The 17819-nt window shown below is 36.8% G+C and overlaps 1 protein-coding gene across 2 annotated transcripts; it reads right to left on the bottom strand.

Moving 5' to 3' along the window:
• Positions 1–1068: 1068 nt before the first annotated feature.
• On the bottom strand, positions 1069–17505 carry LOC144435191 (transient receptor potential cation channel subfamily M member-like 2). Of its 2 annotated transcripts, none has more exons than XM_078123763.1 (16): positions 17405–17505; positions 15693–15879; positions 14844–14960; positions 13898–13972; positions 12775–12970; positions 11621–11720; positions 8695–8926; positions 7879–8151; positions 6852–6995; positions 5723–5977; positions 5032–5206; positions 4354–4507; positions 3608–3792; positions 3053–3094; positions 2667–2799; positions 1069–2245 (listed from the first exon to the last, which is right to left on the bottom strand). In XM_078123763.1, the coding sequence occupies exons 2-16, from the start codon at positions 15825–15827 to the stop codon at positions 2062–2064; spliced, it is 2400 nt and encodes a 799-aa protein (XP_077979889.1). In that variant the 5' UTR covers positions 15828–15879; positions 17405–17505; the 3' UTR covers positions 1069–2061. The 2 variants fall into 2 exon arrangements, with proteins under 2 accessions (XP_077979889.1, XP_077979890.1); XM_078123764.1 differs by lacking the exon at positions 17405–17505 and adding an exon at positions 16452–16593.
• Positions 17506–17819: the final 314 nt, after the last annotated feature.

The raw sequence follows: 17819 nt of genomic DNA, 5'->3' as shown, positions 1-17819 counted from the left end.
CCAACTCCCATGTTTAAACTTTTTATTAACATTGTCACCAGTGTTGCCAATTGATATATGTAAGTTTACACATATAAGGCCAGACAAAATAAAAAAAGCTGTTCCAACGGGCAACATAGTAACATCACATTGTCATTTGGTAGGTAGGTTGATTTTAAATTTTGCTTTTTTTACAATGATTGGACAAGTATGTAAAAATGAGCAATATATAATGATGGTAAAACAGTTCGAGTTGAGTTTACATAGTACTTATTCAGATTATTTTATTTTATCTCTTTTGCTATTTGCCTGTGTGGCAATCGATTTCTTATCATCATTTCTACAGTTAGTTAGGAAATGTACACATTTTACATTCCGTCAGTTGTGATCAAGAAAGGTAACATCTTCTGAAAGGCTGTGACAGCTGCAATGTTTAGAATTGGTGGAATCTCTCTGTAGAGAGTAGAATTGGTCCAGGCTTTGTGACGAGATTGAAATAACTCACATAACTGTTTCTTGGGTTCAACCGTAAAAGAGACACTCACCTTGTCATAACATCGTGGTTGAACTTTCTGAAAGTATCATCCATTTCCCTTTCAATCAAAGATTTTAAATCATCAGATGACTGATCAACCGAATCAAAATCAAGTGATTCAATTCTACTTGGCCATATGTACGTCCATCTTACACATTTTAGCAGACTTGGCATATATGTCACCCTACTCCGGTCTTCTGAAACCCTTAACTTCATCGCATTTTAAACATTTTCCTCCATATCCACACAAATATCAGACTGCTGCAGATAAATATTTCCTAAAAATTTCACTGGGGTGTTCCCTAAATTCCTCGGTCTGTACCATGTCACTGAAGTTAGTTTCTGCAACATTGGATGCCCTTTCCATGAGGTCACGGCAGCCAAATCTCTCAGCAAAAGTTAGAATTCCTAGACAGTTAGAGGGCCCCACCAGATCACCAATGAACGTGTAAGCCGAGAAAAGTGAGAGACTTTTCATCCATATGGCCACTTTAAAAAGATTGTCATCAAACATACATGTCACTAGTTCTGATTATACGTTAAATACATGTCAATCAATCGTTTATTCAGTACTGTTGGCCACCGGCCAAAAAAATACAAACTTTAAAAATACAAAAATGAACGGATCACTAGAAAATATCAAATTTGTCGGGTCCTTTGTATCTCAGTTTCTACTAGCATCTTTCCTAAGTTTAGTAGCATAAAAAAATATCTTCTAAGTTTTCTGAGAGTGTCAACCTCTCAAGACGACAGAAGTAATACAAAATTGTGTGGCAGTGGGGGATTATAAAAGTAATTGTAATATATTTTGATCCTACACAAGTATAAAATGGACAAAATGGACATACAAGTAAAAAGTGGAATTCACCTTCTCCTTGATTTAAATTACACATTTCACAAAGTCTCTCTACTCTTGGAGTATCATTCCAACGACCAGTTTCGATTTTCAAGAGGGAAACTAAATTTACAAAGCATCAGTTTGAATATCGGTTTATCAAAAGAGGTTAAATAAGGTTCCAGAGACAATTCCCTTTTAAATGAAATCAAGTTTTCTAGACATATTCATACTTTCAGACCATAATTGTATATCAATATCAATGCATCTCTGCTTAAATATATTTTAGGAATCTCAATTCATCACCAACACCTTGTTGATCCCATACCTCCCCAAAGCCATAGCTTTGGAGTAAATGTTTAACATCTCTAGCCCCAAAATTATATTTAACTATATCAATTTTGCTTAAATGTAACTCGTAACATCTGCATACAAGTCTTTCATCTTCCATTTTCAAAATCCTCAACCAATATTTTACAATTCTACAGTATCTATAAACCTTTAGGGTTACTCTTCCCAATTCTCCTCTTATGGTAACGGTAGGGGTGTTGTTATACAATTGCAGAATGCAACGTAACATCTTGTTGCGAGTCTTTTCGATATCGTCAGAGGAATGGAAACCCCACACTTAAATATGTATCCCGAATTTATATACTCAATGCAGTAACGGCATTGAACTGCTTATCCTTTAATGAAAGTCATTGATTCGTTATTAATCGGAAGGCTTGATGATTTCCAGAATTTGCTGAAGTCTACCATTCACTTCTTTAATTTCATCTTCCAGTTTATTAATCTTGGTATGCAGCTGTAATAAATGGTCGAGTTTTAAGGTAACGTTATTACTAGCGTCGGTAAGAGTACCAAGGTTTGTACAGACTTTCGGGGTCATCGTTTGCCTAGAAAAAAAATAATGAATACGAGTGAGTTAAATAAGGAAAACAAAAACAACAAACGATACGTAAAATATTACAAAGAAAAATATCAGAAAATGAAATTCAAAATACGGAAAAATAAGTTTAAGAGGTAAGTAACTGAAAATGTTGATGGTTATTTGCGTGATGGGAATACCACAATGCAAGATGCTAGACAAATATAACTGGCCCATGTCCTTCAGATTACATGTATTAGAACATCACCGTTAGTTTTTGAGTCGTCCATCACGCCAATTGTTTTATACACCTCTTACTAAATGATTGTATACAATTGTCACCATAGATGATTAGCATAATTTGGTGTTTAGACACACAAGCTGCAGGTCAAAAGTGTTTAGCATTAAATTTGAAGGTTTTGTGAAGAAGTTTATCTATATACCAATACCTTACTGAACTTGAATGATCATTATTTTCTGTACATTTATGTATGGCGTCATCCTTGATAATCTCGTTGTAATAACCTTGAACGTGACTTTGTTCAAATGTATTCATTTCTGTGTCGTCCCGTAACCAAAGTCCTGAAACAAAAACAGAAAAAGAGGACAATATTAGAATGATTAATTTTAATTCGGATAATTTAGTAAATGTTATAATTTGATCGTTTCGTTTATTTAGAGGTTCTTCAATGCGACACCTGATTTTCTGCATGCAAATATTCCATCGTGGCATATAGGCAATGTATAGGACGAGATTTTCATTCATAATTTTTACCATGAATAAACTATTTTTTTGTGTGTGTGTGTGTTTCAAATTTATGTAACATAAGCTTACTCAAAGCCGTAGACCGGTTCCGTTGAAATCTTTTGCCGCTACCTGCAGGTAAATAAAAGGGATGTATCGATCCAAAAGTTATAATCAAAATATTCAGAATTGGTGCATGATTGGTCGACCTCCCACCCCACCCATGAATATGTAAAACAATCTTTCTTGACATGCTTACTTATCGTTGAACTCGGAAAGATTTCAAGTCCGTGCCCTTGTAAAACTGCAAGTGTGCTAATATCACCAATACGGTAAGATTGGAAGTCTCCGAAAATGAATTATTCCTGAATATGTATCATTGTTGCAAGAGGGTGCATCTCACAAACATCGTGCTAGGCGCGAATTCATTCAAATGTAGCCTATATTGGCGGTAATAAGTCACAACACCTAAAAAAATATGCCACTGCAAATTCGAAAATGTGATAAAATTCTAAACTTTGGACATAAACTATGAATCTCTTGATATAGTATATTATGGTGTTGTAATCTGCTTTGACAAATTATTTCATTTTCCATGCACTTTCCTTCTTTATGTTTTCAACAACTTGAACTGTTATTTTTTACCTCTACACCGACACGATGCACACATCTGAATTCGGCCATACAAGTAGCATATTACCATCCATATGTGATTGATTATTACAAACGGCGGTGGCAAAGCCGGTATCTGTTCGTGTTCATTGATTATAGCATAGCGGTAGAATCTAGATATGGTCTCAGCGTTGTCCTGAACCTTCTGGAATGTGAAACTGTACATAGTACAGAAACAAAAGTTATGTGCGAGACTAGAATGAATAAGAGGTATTGCATTTTAATGAATTTGTTACCTTTGGAGGACGATGTCCATAAAGTAACAAAAAAAAGTTCACTGTCGTGATCTGAGCAAAGACATAAACTTCATCACGTGGTTTCAAAGGAAACTATTTTTTGTCGAATATGCCATTTTCGTGTTACCCACACTGCAGTCATTTTCGAAAGAGTGAAGAGAAGAGGTGAATTCTTGTTGGGGGAAAATTAGCGCTAATACTACATGGCAGTGTAAATGAAAATCAGAATGTTTTACTAGTTCAGCATGTCACCAACATTTGCATGATGTCAAACAATGGGACATGGTGATTTCATTCCAATTAAGTTGAAGTATTCAATTGCCATGGACCTCACGTCTGGGCCAATCTAGATCCTTCTCCCGAACAGCGCCCCTAGTGGCCACATTGTGCATTGTCTAACCGGTATATGATATGCATAGCAAACTTAAAAAGAACGTTTCAGTGTAGGTTGAATCTGACGGTGTAATATCTGACGTTACTCACCTAAACATAGCAATAAGTAGATTCATAAGCAACACATTTGAGATTAACACATAGATAGCAGTCAACGTGGGTGCAACCCAACGATACTCTTCAACTTGGGGACATGTATTCAAATAGCGAGGGTCAGTATGGCATGTATCGTTGTCAATCAATCCTACATGTGGAGAAAGAATCCGTGACAAATTGCGTCCACCCTTGGTTTGAGAAGGGGTGGACGCAATTTGTCACGGATTAGATAGAGCAATTGTGTAAGAACAAGAGTATGACAAATCGAACAAATGAAGGACTTTTAAAGATAGATAATTTATTAAATTAATTACTGACAAGTAATTAATATATAAATATTGAACGAATTTAACTACAGTCACATAAAGTACTTATAACTTGTCATTTCACAGATAAACACGATCATAATAAATCACTTCATGAGACTCACATGTACATTACAAGTTCGAATGGAAAATGAAGTGAGAATGTTGTTCATGTATCATAAAGGAGCCGCCATCAGGAAACCCTTGGAGGGAGTCCACTGATTGAAAATTTTCGCGCATGCGTTAAACATGACAACGCGCATCTGTTCCCTTGATAACGCACGCACGTCGTCGTGTCTGGATGATTAATAATGCTAGATAAAAGTGAAAGACAATGAAAAGCGAATAATAAACCCATTTGTTATACCTTCTATTTCGTCCAGGAAAAGTTCGCCATACAGTTGCCAATATGGTCTGTAGAGGGATTTGACCAGTATTTCAAATCGTGGCTTCATATTGGGATATAGGATGGCTTCAGTGGCTATACCAAAACCCAGCATAAAGATAACAAGGATGAAAAGAAAGTGGGACAAATCATGGAGCTGAAAATAAAGGTAATGATAGATCTCGTATTCATCAATGGTGACAATTTTTTTTCATTTCAACAACATACTCTCAATCATTATGATAATATTAATGTACTGATGAATGGTTGTCTGTGACCGAATATATATATATATATATATATATATATATTAGTAGGACCCGTTGCGTGTACGTTTCACACGGTTTTGAACAACATAATTTTCTGTGTATTGACAATAGCTGTATTCCGTACTACAATGTACGACATACTCTACTTCCAGTCTAGTCAATGTCCCAACGAACGATGTAAAGTGTGTTTGAACGTCATGGTGAGCGAAGAACGAACGAGTGCATGAATGTATATGTATGTATGTATGTATGTATGTATGTATGTATGTATGTATGTATGTATGAATGTATGTATGTATGTATGTATGTATGTATGTATGTATGTATGTATGTATGTATGAAATATTACTTATTTCAACTACATGTATATATGTACATTACAATAAAGAGTTATAAATACTTACCATTTTATAAATCATGTATACTTTAGGTCCAATATCCTTGGACGCAAAGCCAGAGTGAAGTAATCGAAGACAGAAAAAGATAAACGTCACACTGTACACGACCCTTGCAGCTGGGAATACACTTGGTGGAAGGATGAATCGTAGTAAGAGTGACGTGGTGAAGAGTACAAAATTCCACAAGTCGGCTTTATTACCAAAGTAAGAAAGCCAGCTCATGAACTTGAAATGGAAAGAACTCTGTTCCTGTGTGAAAACCTTGTATAGAAGAGAGAAGATGAAATGTAATGATGTCATCAACTTCACTCTTCTTACTCAAAATATAGTTGAGAAGTATGACGTTTCCATCGGTTACTGCATTGTTTGGAATAAATGATCTGCAATTATCCCATTTTCAAAATATTTTTAATTTATCATTGTAAAATCAAAAACAAAGAATTGCAGTTTGATCGTTTGAATAATATCATTTATAAAAAAATAAATAGTCTAAGAAGAGTTAATAGTTGGCCATGTATTTCAAAAGCATGATAAGAAATGGCCATTTACTACATCAATAGTTACATCTCACAGTTCTAGCCATGCATATATCCGCAATACACAACATAAATGGGTTGTTGTCGATATACAAAGTGGCTTAGGACAAGTAAATAACAGTTTGCAAATTGTGAGTAGTAAATATTTTTGAGTAAGGTTACAGGTAAGAAATGTGCGTCATGGAAACCATCGAAACATTCCTATAAAGCAAAAAAAATGAATTGTTTCTGGTCAGCGCGCGCATCACTTAAATAACCCTCGCGTCGGTCTTATTTTTTCGTGTTTGTCCAGTTCATGCAGTCTGCAGATCTGGAAGAAACACAAAAATAACTCCCCCTCCTTCCGTGAAGGCAACTGCAGAGTCAATCGTGAACAAACAGTTGACATCTGCCACACATACACACTTGCTGTAAAGTCACTGTGCTAAATAAAAAGAACGGTAAATGCCATAAATAGTAGATTGAGTGACAGCTTCGTTGCATTGTCGCACCACATTAGACAGAATGTCCTAACCAGAAACAATTCTTTTTATTGGCCGTAGACACCCTATAGTAATACCTGGTTTTGTGATACACTAAGAAATATTACAATTCTCTACCTGTCGCAGATCTTCAATCAGAATCGATATCACCCAAGTAATGACTATGCATTCGACTATACTTGGAGAATTTGGTTCACTAGCTGGTCTCAGATCAGACAGTAGAAATGTCGTAAAAAGTGCCAACAGAATTATGTAGGACAACTGTGCGAAAAAAAAGAGAAGTGTCACGGTCAGTTTACAGTTGAGCCATGCGATCTATAACCTAGCGTAAGTCCTGAAAGGGAACGTATTCCGTACTACAATGTACTCCATACTCTACTCCCAGTCTAGTCAAGGTCCCCAACGATCGCACATAATTTTGTGCTCCCTCTTCCCACAGGGTTCATATAAACATGATGACATCCTTGCGTCCCAACATGATTTTAGTTTAAACAGACTGGAGGAGGAGTTGCATATCATTTCATGCAATTAAAACAAGGTCAACACAGCTGTATCAAATGTATTAATGAGCGATGATGACAGTCTGTCAATTTGTGATGGATTACTACTGACTTGCACCATTCGTTCTTTGCTCACCATGACGTTCAAACACACTTGACTCCTTTCAATGGGACCTTGACTAGACTGGGAGTAGAGTATGCCATACATTGTAGTATGGAACACGTTCCCTGTTAGGACCAAGTCTATCTATAACCTAATTAGCGAAAATTTCAATTACGTAAATCGCTCATTAATACTCATGGATGTTTACCAAAACCTAATCAGTTATAGCCATTACCCTAAAGAATATGTGTGCTAAAATTTCGTTTGACCAGAGCCAGTTGCTTTTTTTAGGAAATAGTGAGACAGACAGACAGACAGACAGACAGACAGACAGACAGACAGACAGACAGACAGACACACACACACACACACACACAGAAAGTTTTCATCCCCAATATGTAACCTTCCTTACGGAAGGTAAAACCATGGTTAACTCTTAAAGGCCATACTATTTTGTTTAATAGTGTAGGTAGGTCTGTGTGCATTGCACAACCAGTAAGTGTAATAAGACAAACAGGCTAGGGAAATGGCCTCTACTCACAACATTATGCATATACTTGGTTATGGGTGCTTTATAGTAATATCGCCAGGCTTCCCGCCATCCAACGTCACCTTTTTCGGATCGTCTCCAGTTGTGAAGTCGGACATCACACATGTTCCTCGGGGTATTTTCGTTTGTTTTCAATAAATTGGCATCGAGTTCATCAGTTTGCCTCGTTTGGACTTTGACAGCAATAACTTTATAATCCTTTCTTAAGAATGTCATAAAAAACACAAGAAGCATTCCAAGCGGTGGAACAAGCCCAAGATAAAACTATATGGGATGAAAAATAGTGACCATAAAATACTTTAAATCATGGAACTTGAATGTACTGTATAATTTGGTTGTTGACCCCCTACGAAATCATTGCAGTTAGTAGTAATTCAATTACCACCGACCGGGGACCACCTACTCTAGCTGACAAAGTGTTCAATAATACTTGTACATGTATAAATATCTTAAAATTTACATACGGCAAGAAACAAAACTAGACAAGTGAAGGTAGTATTTTAATCGGCAGGAAATTGTGAAAGGGTCTCATTTCCTTATGTCATGAGTACTAAAATAGCTTGACTCTTCGACTACACCTCAGCGAAGTGAATAAAATGTTCAACGGTAAACGTCTTTTCATAGAACATTTTAATCGATCCTTATCTCATTGAGCAGCAGAGAGTCAGGAATGGAGTATTTCAAGTATTTCTTTCTATACACCCTTTATTTGTAATTATATCAAATTTGATGAATTGTAACTTTTTTCACAGTTCACTATAATATAAATTAGGAAACGCTGACTTCAGTGTCTATTTACAAACTTACCAACAACCACTGCCGTTTAGAACACAACTGCATATACCCAAGCCAGACTGTTTGAAATTTGGTTAAACAGCAATCATGCGTCAAGAATTTCATTTGACAAGTTTGGTATGCTATTGATGCACATGTTGATTGACACCAGTCGTTCAATACACGGACTATTAACAACTTGGACGCTTTCCTGTCATCTTTGTAACATCGCTCCAATACATTGACGGCTATTTCTTCGAACTCCCTGTAACCAAGTATAATAATATATTAAAAGTTAACAATTATTTTTTCTGCATATGCATGCATTCAAACATATTTGTCTTGAGAGATTGATTACATTATGATGAGATTGAGAGATTGATTACATTATGGTGAGATTGAGAGATTAATTACATTATGATGAGATTGAGAGATTGATTACATTATGATGAGATTGAGAGAGATTGATTACATCATGATGAGATTGAGAGATTGATTACATCATGATGAGATTGAGAGATTGATTACATTATGATGAGATTGAGAGATTGATTATATTATGATGAGATTGAGAGATTGATTACATTATGATGAGATTGAGAGATTGATTACATTATGATGAGATTGAGAGATTGATTACATTATGATGAGATTGAGAGAGATTGATTACATTATGAGATTGAGAGATTGCTTACATTATGATGAGATTGAGGGATTGATTACATTATGAGATTGAGAGATTGATTACATTATGATGAGATTGAGAGACTGATTACATTATGATGAGATTGAGAGATTGATTACATTATGATGAGATTGAGAGATTGATTACATTATGATGAGATTGATTACATTATGATGAGATTGAGAGAGATTGATTACATTATGAGATTGAGAGATTGATTACATTATGATGAGATTGAGAGACTGATTACATTATGATGAGATTGAGAGATTGATTACATTATGATGAGATTGAAAGATTGATTACATTATGATGAGATTGAGAGATTGATTACATTATGATGAGATTGAGAGATTGATTACATTATGATGAGGTTGAGAGACTGATTACATTATGATGAGATTGAGAGATTGATTACAGTATGATGAGATTGAGAGATTGATTACATTATGAGATTGAGAGATTGATTACATTATGATGAGATTGAGAGATTGATTACATTATGATGAGATTGAGAGATTGATTACATTATGATGAGATTGAGAGAGATTGATTACATTATGAGATTGAGAGATTGATTACATTATGATGAGGTTGAGAGATTGATTACATTATGATGAGATTGAGAGATTGATTACATTATGATGAGGTTGAGAGATTGATTACATTATGATGAGATTGAGAGATTGATTACATTATGATGAGATTGAGAGATTGATTACATTATGATGAGATTGAGGGATTGATTACATTATGATGAGATTGAGAGATTGATTACATTATGATGAGATTGAGAGATTGATTACATTATGATGAGATTGAGAGATTGATTACATTATGATGAGGTTGAGAGATTGATTTCATTATGATGAGATTGAGAGATTGATTACATCATGATGAAGACTCAGGCTGTGCAGGTGAATAGTTATAAATAAATTTTAACTTTGTACTGCATTGAAATACTTTGATTAATTCCAACTTTCAACCTGAGAATCCTCGGGTCTTCTTTAGGGATGTAAAATCACTCGATCGTTATCTAAATTGACGCATGCGTAAATTTTACGTATGCTGTTTTGTGTAAGGTAAACATACTTGGTGGTGTTTGTAAAAATTGTTTGTATTGATATTGGTAAATTTCTATTCGCTGGGGTTAAATATTCATCGCCATTGGCCAAATCTTATGTTTGATTCATATATTTGCTTCAATTTGGTGACGAACTAGTCTTTAAGTAGATCATGTTTGTATTCATCAACGTCTTCTTATATTGGACAGATATTACACTTGCGTTCCGATAACCTATATCTGGTTCATGTCCATGCGATCAAAGTATGTTATATGTGATTGGTTGGTTGGTTGGTTGGTTGGTTGGTTGGTTTGTTGGTCGATCGATCGCTTGGTTGGGTGGTTGGTTGGTTGGTTGGTTGGTTGGTTGGTTGGTTGGTTAGTTAGTTGGTAGGTCGGTCGGTCGGTTGGTTGGTTGGTTGGTTGGTTGGTTGGTTGGTTGGTTGTTGGTTGGTCGGTCGGCCCGTCCGTGGGTTGATTGGTTGGTTGGTTATTTGGTTGAGAGGTAGGTCGGTTGATTGGTAGTTGGTTGGTCGATCGATTGGTCGGTCGGTCCGTCGGTTGGTTGGTAGTTTGTTTGTTTGGTTGGTTGGTTGGTAGGTCGGTCGATTGGTTGGTTGGTTGTTGGTTGGCCAATCGATTGGTCCGTCGGTCGGTCCGTCGGTTCGTTGGTTGATTGGTTGGTTGGTTAGTTGGGTGGTAGGTAGGTAGGTCGGTTGGTTGGTTGGTTGTTGGTTGGTCGATCGTTCGGTCCGTTAGTTGGTTGGTTGATTTGTTTGTTGTTGGTCGAACGATCGATCGATTGGTTGGTTGGTTGGTTGGTTGGTTGGTTGGTTGGTTGGTTGGTTGGTTGGTTGGTTAGTTAGTGGGTTGGTAGGTAGGTAGGTCGGTTGGTTGGGCGATCGATTTGTCGGTCGGTCGGCCGGTCGGTCGGTCGGTTGGTTGGTTGGTTGATTGATTGGTTGGTTGGTTGGATGGTTGGTTGGTTGGTTGGTTGGTTGGTTGGTTGGTTGGTTGGATGGTTGGTTGGTTGGTTGAACAAAAGAAGTTGCCCCCTCATCAAAGTCCTTGTTGGCATGTATACGCCTTGTCATATATCCTATTGCTATTCCAACTCCTAGTCAAATCACGTGCTATATGATTCTCTTATAGAAATAATACCTTTGATAAACAATGCTTTCAAATCTTCATCTATCATACAATGGACTTACTTGGCATGTTGGAGAAGATCCAAATACAAAGTAACATCTTCCATGACTTTTGCTTCTTCAGCCAAAGTTTTGAGAATACCACCGGCAGTTAAAGCAGCTCCTGTTTTCATGATCAAAGAAGTGAAAACAGATAACAACATCAGAAGAATCTATTATATACTTACATAGATCATATTATACATTATTACACCTCGGCGTTCTTCCGAAGGCTGTGATTGGTCAGACTCGTATCACGTGACCGATTTTAACTGGGCTATTGCCCACAAGGTGATATTGCCCGCTCGTGCAGAGACTAATGCCCGGGACTATTGCCCGCTGAAGTTGTTTGAACCACTGCGCACTGCTTCTGCGCATAACAAATTGTCGTTCACTACTTTCGCTCAGACATGGCGACTGCCGCAGTAAGACACGCAAACCTTTCCGGTACAGAACTCGATGACATTTTATTAGAATTGGCATGGACAGTAAGAACACAAAAATTGCTACCAATCATTCCGTCTCTGTTTTTAAAGATTATATCGGTTCCAAATTTGGATATGGAGAACGCGCAATGGAAACTTTCACTGCCGCAACATTAGACGAGGCCTTGACTACATTTTACGCTGAAGTCCGTACACAGAAAGGTGAGCTTTACGAGGGACGGTGTAATAAAATTAATAACACATGCGCTCGGGCAATATCACCATTTAGTGCCTGCCCTCGGGCTGACACTCTTTACCAAAATTTTGATGATGCCCTCGCCTTCGGCTCGGGCATCATCAACATTTTGGTAAAGCGTGTCAACCCTTGGGCAGGCACTAAATGGTGATATTGCCCTCGCTGGCATGTGTTATTACTTAATTACACTGAAGCGGATTATATCATGTTACCCACCCACTCACTCATATGATCACTCACTTGCTCACTCACTCACTCACTCGCTCACTCACTCACTCACTCACTCACTCACTCACAGTGGTGGTCGTGTATGTATGTATGTATGTATGTATGTATGTATGTATGTATGTATGTGTATGTGTATGTGTGTGTCTGTATGTATGTATGTATGTATGTATGTATGTATGTATGTATGTATGTATGTATGTGTGTGTGTGTGTGTGTGTGTGTGTGTGTGTGTGTGTGTGTCTGCTTAAATGTGCTTACTTCTTACGTACCTATGTAATCTTTCCTTAGCTTTTTCCAGAACAGTTTGGCCAAAGTAAGCTTGTTAGTGAGAACGGCCCAGATAAATAGATGTTTGTATGGATTGTTGGCTACATCAGGAACATATTCGTACAACTGGCCTTTAGTTAATGTCAGTAACAACCACTTCATCTCTTTTTTGAAACTTTCTTCTGGACACCCTTTTGCCTGAAAACCACACACAAATATTAACCAACATCTTAAAGTTCAAATCAAATGAAAGGGTATTGCAAACCAAATATAACAGTGGGTTCTGATTAGGTTGTGGTGTAAATTTGATTCAACATGAGGAGCAAGTAGAGTCGGACGTCTCTCTCTCTCTCTCTCTCTCTCTCTCTCTCTCTCTCTCTCTCTCTCTCTCTCTCTCTCTCTCTCTCTCTCTCTCTCTCTCTCTCTCTCTCTCTCTCTCTCTCTCTCTCTCTCTCTCTCAAGCTGTCATATTTAACGAAATTCTTACAATTATTGAACTGCTTTTACAGTGGCTTAGAACTTACTTCAAAACGCTGTAACTCTATCCTATTTGCATAAGCTACCCTAAACCACGTGTCTCCCCACAATTAATCATTCCACAAGTTTCAAACGTATACACAGTCTTGATACTTTGAAAGTGATTCGTTCCCAGGCAGATGACAGTGCAATACGAGGGTCATGATGTAATGGTATGACGTCATAATACACTAGTTCATTATGCACGATGACGTCACGGTTATAGTGTTACAAATGAAGAAAGTGGTAATCTACCCCTACGATCTGTTCTCGTCCAATCAAAAGACAGTTTCTTGTTGTAATGTCTAAATAAATATAACAGAGTATACTGCTGGCAAAGATTTTATAGTATCCACGTCATGGGATTTCAACATCGAAAACTATAGATGACACTGCTAGCTTTGTATTATGAAAGACGTAGTCAAGTTTATATTTCAAGAAATATTATTTTTAATTAACAAATTTAAATGAAATTAATAAATAAAATGTCGTAATTATGAATTGTTCAAGTTTATCAACATTGGTTTTGATTGATCGTATCTGTTTGTGTGGTTGGGATGTACCTTTTGTGATTACACCAAAGTAAAAACATAACCAAATTCTATTTACCAGAGTAGATGTATAAAGTTTCATTCTTAGGATATCTCTAGTGCTTGTTCTGTCATAGTAAGTATCGTCCACGACCTGCAACTAACAAAAGTCAGTTAGAGATAGATCAAATACAAAATACAGAAGACCCCCTCGCACGGTAAAATTGGCTAGGTCCCAGATTTTTTAAGTATTCAGCAAAGATGGTGCAGGGTTGAAACAGAGCTGTAGCCACATCCATATGTCAAGATACAGCTTGTGATTGCAGTGTCACGTGATGTGGCTACATTACTGCATACATTGTTGTAGGTACACTGCTGATACAGTGATGTATGTATACAGATATGTCATAGAGTCTGTCTTTTCTACATGTGACAGTACCTGTATGTACAATGACTATACATTACTGTAGGTACACTGCTGATACAATGGTGTGTGTACAGGCATGTCACAGAGACTGTCTTTTCTACATGTGGCAGTACATGTGTGTACATGGCTGTATGCATGGATGTCTACACGGTTGTGTCACAGGTGTCTGATATGATCATTATGTCATATATTTGCACATGCCCTTAGAACATATAACCCGTTTGTGATATTTGTCAGAAATATATTATACATCAGTATAGATACGTGTACCAACAGATTCACATATGTGTACATCCCTGAAATCGGACCAAATTTACATTCCCTGTAACAGAACTTGTTTCGGATACAGGATCTGCACAGGGACCGATACAGGCATGTCCTGTAATCTGCCTGTGGGTTTCTGTCTATATATTTATAATATTTATATACTTTCAGCAAATATGAATAACTGTCGAGGATGTTAAACAATTTTATTCAGGACAGTCAAAAATATTATAAAAAGAATATTTTTTCTCTATTAGTTTTAACTTATCGATTGATTCATTATGATGTTCATATAAAAAACAAACATAATATGTGTCTTTTTAAAAATACCTACCGTACGCTTATACAAGTGACTGAATACGAGTTTTCCCGAAGAGCAGACTTTGTTGAAGTCAACTTTATCCAAACATTTGACATCACCTTTGAGAAGTTTGCTATATATATCTTCATCCTGAAAATTAACAACACAAGAAGTCACGTGTTTTAGTTTACACCAATACAAGAGACTCGATTTTATACATGTATAAGAAATGATAGTACCACATGCAAGAACTATTTATACTGGATGAAACCAGCCAAATAAGAAAGCGAGCTTTCCACGAATCGAACTTGCTATAAATCTGATGAGACTCACTGAATGTTTCGACAGCATAATTCTATTTACAAGGCAATCGTACTTTTTGCAATTGCAAATTCAGTGAGTCTTGCAAATTTACCATTCGATTGAGATTTTTAATTATGAGGCTCTTATCCGTGTTGTTGTTGTTGTTGTTGTTGTTGTTGTTGTTGTTGTTGTTGTTGTTGTTGTTGTTGTAGCTACAGACTGTTTTCATAAAGAAACAAATCTGTTACAGCATCAAACCTTTAACAAAAACTATGCATAGAAAGAACAGTGCCTAGAAAGTTTAAATCCAAGATGTGTAAATTGATAAATATGTATGAAAATTGGTATTAGATTGACTGATATCAGAGAGATACCAAAGATTGGTTTTATATCTTTCTAACCAGAACTATGGAAGTAAAGACTAGATAGCATTGGCACTTCTGGGGAAAAACTGATTTAAATTGAGAGAAAACAGACTTCCTTGGATCGGGTATGACCCAATATTTGTATACAGATTACAACAATTGTCATTACTTCTCCAATTTGTGTGTTGGTAAATGACTGTCACAACAAACTTACATCTTCTTGTTGTTGTCCAGTCTGATGACTAGCCTCTACTACAGGAGTTTGTAGATCACTGCTGGCAGAACCTCTTGCTTGACTTTGACCTTCATCTTGGTCGATCAATTCAATGTCTTCCATTTCGGCCAACATTCTGTCGCCTTTCAGATATTTACCATACAGTTTCAATTGACGCGGAGATTACCTGTAAAAAAAGTGACATATTTTGTATTTAGAAGTAATCATGGACGTTTAAAATGATAATTTGTTTTTGTGGAGTCATGATGGGTGAATGGTTAGCGTGACCGGCTTGGAATCTACAGGTTGCAGGTTCGAGCCCTGTCGATGCCTGCTGTTTGTTTCAGAGTGGCCAAAGTCCTTGGGCAAGATTTGAACCACGACTGTGCCTCAGTTAACCCAGCTGTATAATTGGGGACCTGGTAGGATGTAGGTTGCAATGTGAAGGCTTTAATCCTATGCGCTGAAATGGCTGCAATTGATTGTATGCTCCCCGGGGAGTTGAGGAAAGACTAAAGGGCCGTTGTGCTGTTCTGATCTGAGCCAGGGGTAATAATTGTAAAGCGCTTTGTGCACGGTGTGGGAAAGCGCTATATAAGAACCCAACATTATTAATTAATTCACCCATCGATCTATATGATGTTGATTTTTTTATCATTCTGCAATGGATTGAGTTTACAAAACACAGATTTGGCATATGTTGTTTCACCAAAATGTTTCCACCCCGGTAATACCAAATGTGACGAGAAAGATTCTTACCGCCAGCTAGATGTCTGTGAAATGGACGAGACAAGTATATACACAATTAATCATTTCACCAAGCATACCTCGTGATGACATTACAATAACCAATTTGTGAACAAAGCATGGCGATGGTATGTATATCATACAATGGCAGCCATCATTTGACCTTTGACACAGTATTAAGTCATGATTTGACACTGATATGGCTGTCCTATTGTTTTTGTCTTACATTTGTATTTCTGTGTGTGCTTTACTTACCCTGTTTTTGTTGTCTTTTAGCGGCCCCTGCGGAAGACTAGCTTTTAGCTAACAAGGTTATCTATACCCTCTTTAAATAAAGTTTAAATAAATAAAATAAATTTCGCTATAATTACAGCAGTATATCTATTGTGAAACTAGATGTTCAACATTCTACATCGCGTTTCTTATCTTACCACTTGCAAATGCAAATAGGAATTGCATATTCTCTTCTTTTCCATTTACCCATTTCTCATCAGAATACAAATGTGACAGGGCAAACGCATGCCCATTGTTGTATATGCAGAAGGTCGACGCGTAATGTTACCTGATAAATTGAGGATTTACACGGATACGAACTATTGCTACGAATAAACGTATTCTCCATACACTGCACGCTCACTTCATACTATGAAATATCTATCAGTAATTGGTAATGGTATATTTTGTAACCATCCACGCAAGCAAGATTGCACGTCCCTATATGTGTATTTTAAGTACATATAGTTTAAAATAGCATGTACAAATGTAGAAATAGCGTATTTGAATTGTATAGTCATAACGTAATATTGGTTACTGATTGTAATTATGTCATGCCATGCATGCATAGTCGTCCATGGTAGCCCTACCGTTGATCGAAAGCATTGTCATCATTCAATGAGCATTTGACGTAGACATGACTATCTGAATATCCAATTACTTGAGCATGTCTGCTAATTATACAACCTTACCTTGATATTACATTGCAAGATAACAGTACACAGTACATAGGACGTCACACCGTGATTTGAAGACCATATTCGTGTGTAGCCAACATGGTCTTTTACTTTTTGGATGACTGCCGTCAGTTGAAAGGGTCAACAGTTCGCTCGATCGTTCTCGAGGACACGGTTCGATTCACGGACTATACTGTGAATTGTATCTACATTTAAATGTGTCTGCCTTTAGAAAAGCAGACAAACGCTTTACTTGACAGAAGGTCAAAAAGTAAACATTTTAATCAATCTTATTAAGGCGGCCAACGTTCGAATATATTATTTGAAATATTTACAGCAGGGCTGGTTCAGATCCGGACATAAGTGTAGGTTTGCCTATGCCATCACGATTCAATGATTGCCTATAGTAAACCTACGTTAAAACAAAACT

This window comes from Glandiceps talaboti, chromosome 5 (genome assembly GCF_964340395.1).
Source record: "Glandiceps talaboti chromosome 5, keGlaTala1.1, whole genome shotgun sequence".
Taxonomy (NCBI): Eukaryota; Metazoa; Hemichordata; class Enteropneusta; family Spengelidae; genus Glandiceps; species Glandiceps talaboti.
Note: the sequence above shows the minus strand (reverse complement) of the source record. Positions and strands in the feature narration are given on the sequence as shown.

What these genes read in the sequence shown, in the direction of transcription:
- LOC144435191 (XM_078123763.1), bottom strand. Translation starts at nt 15,827, where the DNA reads ATGTTGGCCGAAATGGAAGACATTGAATTGATCGACCAAGATGAAGGT. An exon ending in AACTTTATACATCTACTCTG is followed by an intron (nt 12,971 to 13,897) that starts GTAAATAGAATT and finishes TGTGGTTTTCAG; the next exon opens with GCAAAAGGGTGTCCAGAAGA. An exon ending in TGCATCGTGTCGGTGTAGAG is followed by an intron (nt 3,095 to 3,607) that starts GTAAAAAATAAC and finishes ATTTACCTGCAG; the next exon opens with GTAGCGGCAAAAGATTTCAA.